The 3652-nt window shown below is 45.5% G+C and overlaps 1 protein-coding gene across 1 annotated transcript; it reads left to right on the forward strand.

Annotated features, from left to right (window-relative positions):
* Positions 1–1601: 1601 nt before the first annotated feature.
* Positions 1602–3101, forward strand: LOC117283508 (proline-rich receptor-like protein kinase PERK8). Its single transcript, XM_033756613.1, has 2 exons — positions 1602–1772; positions 2406–3101. Exons 1-2 carry the CDS (start codon positions 1701–1703, stop codon positions 2646–2648), a joined length of 315 nt encoding a protein of 104 aa, XP_033612504.1. The 5' UTR covers positions 1602–1700; the 3' UTR covers positions 2649–3101.
* The last annotated feature ends 551 nt before the right edge of the window (positions 3102–3652 follow it).

Genomic DNA, 3652 nt, shown 5'->3' on the forward strand with positions numbered 1-3652 from the left:
TTGTACCAGGGATTGAACTCCGGTCCTTGCACTGCAATGCAGGCCACCAAAACGCTGAGCTAAATCCCCAGCTGTATTTTTAATTGGTACCTTTTATATATACATAATGATATTATAGACAGCTAAGTGAGAAACATTATAGGCTGTCGGATAAGTCTGGGCCTCCAAGAAGTCAGTGCAGTGGACAACTGTGGCTGGAGGAGCATGCTTGAAGGCCAGACTTCAAGAAAAGAGAATTGACTACACCAACACACAACTTCTCCTGGGGATGAAGGGCAGTGATTGATATTCTAAATAGGCATCAATCACTCTGGGCGGGGGACCAAAACCTCCGTAGGCCATTCCTTCCTGGAAAGTCCTTGTTTCTTCTGTGTATGCCTGCTGTGTGATTTGCTTTCCCATTTGATCAAAATTACCTAAATGACTACACTACAATCTTATTAGTTGACCACAGTTTTGTCCCACCTTGTATCCACCTTGTGACTTCCCATTGGATCAATATTACCCACGTGACTATATTTGTAATCTTATTAGTTGACTATATTTTTGTCTCACCTCATACCCACTTTATGATTTTTCATTGGATAACTATTACCTAAACCACCGTACTTGTAATCCTATAGGTTGATTATAGTTTTACCCCACCTTGTACCTGCTTTACCTCATGGTTTTGCTCTATAAAACACCCATGAGAAGTGGGACTCACTTTCTGGCCCCATTTGTCTCTATGAGACAGAAAACTACCATCCTCTCAATAAATGCTTCCTACTTTTAACCTTTGTTGTTCTTAGAATTCATTCTTAAATTTTAGAAAACATGAACTCGGCATATTGGACATCTAGTGGTTGGGAGTTATATTTCCCTTATTTGGAAGTCCATATATCATCCCTATATCGTAAGCCCTACATCATGCTCAGACGTGGAGCTTTTGAAAGGTGATGGAATCACAGGGAACCATAGCTAGATGTGTTGTTGGGAGATCAAAAGATGAGGGTGTGGGCGGCATAACCAGGAAGGGTTTATCTCCCTCTCCAGCTCTCTCCTTCATCTTGACTTCCTTGATGTGAGTAGCTTTTCCTCCTGAAATGCCCTTCTGCTACGCTTTTCCGCCTTGAAACTGGTCAACTATGGACTAAAAGCACGAGCCAAAATAAACTTCTCCTCCTTTAAGTTGTGGGTGTTAGGAAATTGTACATGTTACTTTAAACTCCTCCATTTTATACCTGACTTCCGGGTTCTTCCTAACTTGTTTCGTTTTCCCAACTTAAGTTTCGTTTTCCTCCCCCGAGTTGAATTCTTCCCAGAAATGACGCCAACATCTGATAAGGGACTCCTGCAGGACTAAGACCTTATAAGGCAATGTGGCCTGCAATAGGTTAAAAAACAGCTAATTCCCCTAAAATTGCAAAACTCCCACCCAAGACCCTATAAATGAGCCAACACTCCTTCCCTTGGTACCCCGCCTCCCTTCCTTCACCTCCCGGCCTTTGTGCCTCGCCTGACTCCCTTCAGTGAAGATCTCCTGCCGGACCTCTTGGTGTGTGCGTGACCTGATTGGGAGGGGGCGCTCGAAGGGACACACACGACCCCTTTCATTGGTGTCAGAAGTGGGATCTGGGATTGCCAGGTCCACGGGCTAAACGCCTGGGGCCCGAAACCCAGATTCCAGGGCGCCCCTATTCGACCTCCGCCCGACGTCCATGACCATTCTCCTCATCGCCATCTTTGCAGCCATCACCGACCTACTGATCTTCCGACCCACACCTTTTTGGGTAAGTTTCCCTTTCTGAGAAGTCCTCAGGGTAACGGGGACCCCAGACTCCAGACCACCCACAAGGACCACGTCGGGACAAGGCCGGGGCCCAGGTCCTCCGTCCCTCAGTTTTGGCAAACCAGGTTTGCCTCCGTTGAGTCCGGGACTCAACTGAACTAAGTCTGGGACTTAGTTCACATAAATTCCTATCTCGCGTAAGGGTCGCCTTCACAGGAGACCGAATTTCAGCTTTCTAGACCGGGTCTAGAAAAAGAGGAGTTTTATCAGAACTCTCAGAGACGTCTGGTCTTCTGATAACCTCCTGTCCTGGTGGTCATGGGCTCTGGTTCCTCTATACCCGCCGACTCTCCTTTGGGATGCTTACTTAGGAATTTGGAGGGTCTTGACTTAAAACCCAAAAGGCTAATTCATTTGTCTACTCAAATTTGGCCCCAATATAAATTAGGCAATCAAAACGTCTGGCCGCCTAACGGCACCTTTGAATCGGGTCTAATTAGAGACCTTTACAACTTATGTGAGCGACAAGGAAAATGGTCGGAGATCCCATATGTCCAAGGCTTTTCCTGTCTTGCTAATCAGCCCTCTCTTTGTTCCGCCGCCAAAACTGCTCCAATACTCCTGCTGACCCAAGGTCTTTCCACCATCAACTCCTCTTCTTCTGACTCCCCCAACTCAACCAGACCCGGCAGATGATCCTCCCCCGTACCGGACGGCAAAAAACCCACTCACCCCTCCTTCTACACCATCCGACTCCTCCCCTCCTCCGGAATCTCCTACCCCTCCCATTTCTTCTGACTCAGACCACCCCACCCTATGCCCCGCCTCCCTTCCTTCGCCTCCTGGCCTTTGTGCCTCACCTGACTCTCTTCAATAAAGATCTCCTGCCGGACCTCTCATTGCGTGAGTGACCTGATTGGGAGGGGGCACCTGAAGGGACATGCGTGACCCCTTTCAGTGGGTGTCCCCTGAGATAAGAAAGTGATTAAAAAAAAAGTGATTAAGACAAAGTTTGATAACAGGAGTGGTGCCATTACTGTGACTATTACCTGATCATATGGTTTAGAAGCCTTTGGAACTGGTTTGTGAGGAGTTGGAAACATTCAGAAATGCCAGCTGGAGAAGCAGAACTAGGAATGCTGTAAACATAGCTTGAAGGGTTATTCTGGTCAGAACTCAGAAGACCAGAATGCTAATAAAAATGCAGATGGTAAAAACCAGATTAAGGAGGTTCCCGTTTGGAAAAAGGACTCCATTTACAGGTGAACTCCAGGCCATGTGTTTTATGGTATGGCAGAAAATTTGTGTGCACTTTGCTCATGTCTTGACTTTAAAGTTGTCCTCCTTTAGGTTGTAGGTGTCAGGTATTTTGCCCCAGTGACAAGAAAGTGACAAAGACAGATGGCTTAGTTGTTTGCATATAACCTATGCACACCCTCCCATATACTTTTAATTACCTCGAGATTGTAGTACTTATAATGCATAGTACAATGCAAATGCTGTGTATATGGTTGCTATAATATAATGTGTTGTCTAGAGATTAATGATGAGGAAAAAGTACACATTCAGCTCAGACACAAATGTTTTCCTAAATATTTCTGTTCATATGTTGGTTGAATCTGTGGATGCAGAACTCATGGACATGGAAGGTGGCTGTAAGTGACCTTTAATACAGAAAGCTGGAATGGTGAATCAGTTAAGGAGCTATCACATTTAGTCACTATAAGCACAAAGGCAGCAGTGAGGAGAAAAAACTTACACACTTTTGGATTATGCCCAACACTGTGATACAGACTTTTACTAACAAACAGAGGTGAAGAAGATAAAAATGACTCCATGCCTTCTCCATAAACTGTGACAGACTGTTTCCCACTTGAGCCC

Source organism: Fukomys damarensis, unplaced genomic scaffold, assembly GCF_012274545.1.
Source record: "Fukomys damarensis isolate Sample0158 unplaced genomic scaffold, DMR_v1.0_HiC HiC_scaffold_27, whole genome shotgun sequence".
NCBI classification, from domain to species: domain Eukaryota; kingdom Metazoa; phylum Chordata; class Mammalia; order Rodentia; family Bathyergidae; genus Fukomys; species Fukomys damarensis.

Coding starts and splice junctions, on each gene's coding strand:
- LOC117283508 (XM_033756613.1), top strand. CDS start 1,701: ATGACCATTCTCCTCATCGCCATCTTTGCAGCCATCACCGACCTACTG. Junction 1,773..2,405: donor TCCGACCCACACCTTTTTGG/GTAAGTTTCCCT, acceptor TGCTGACCCAAG/GTCTTTCCACCATCAACTCC.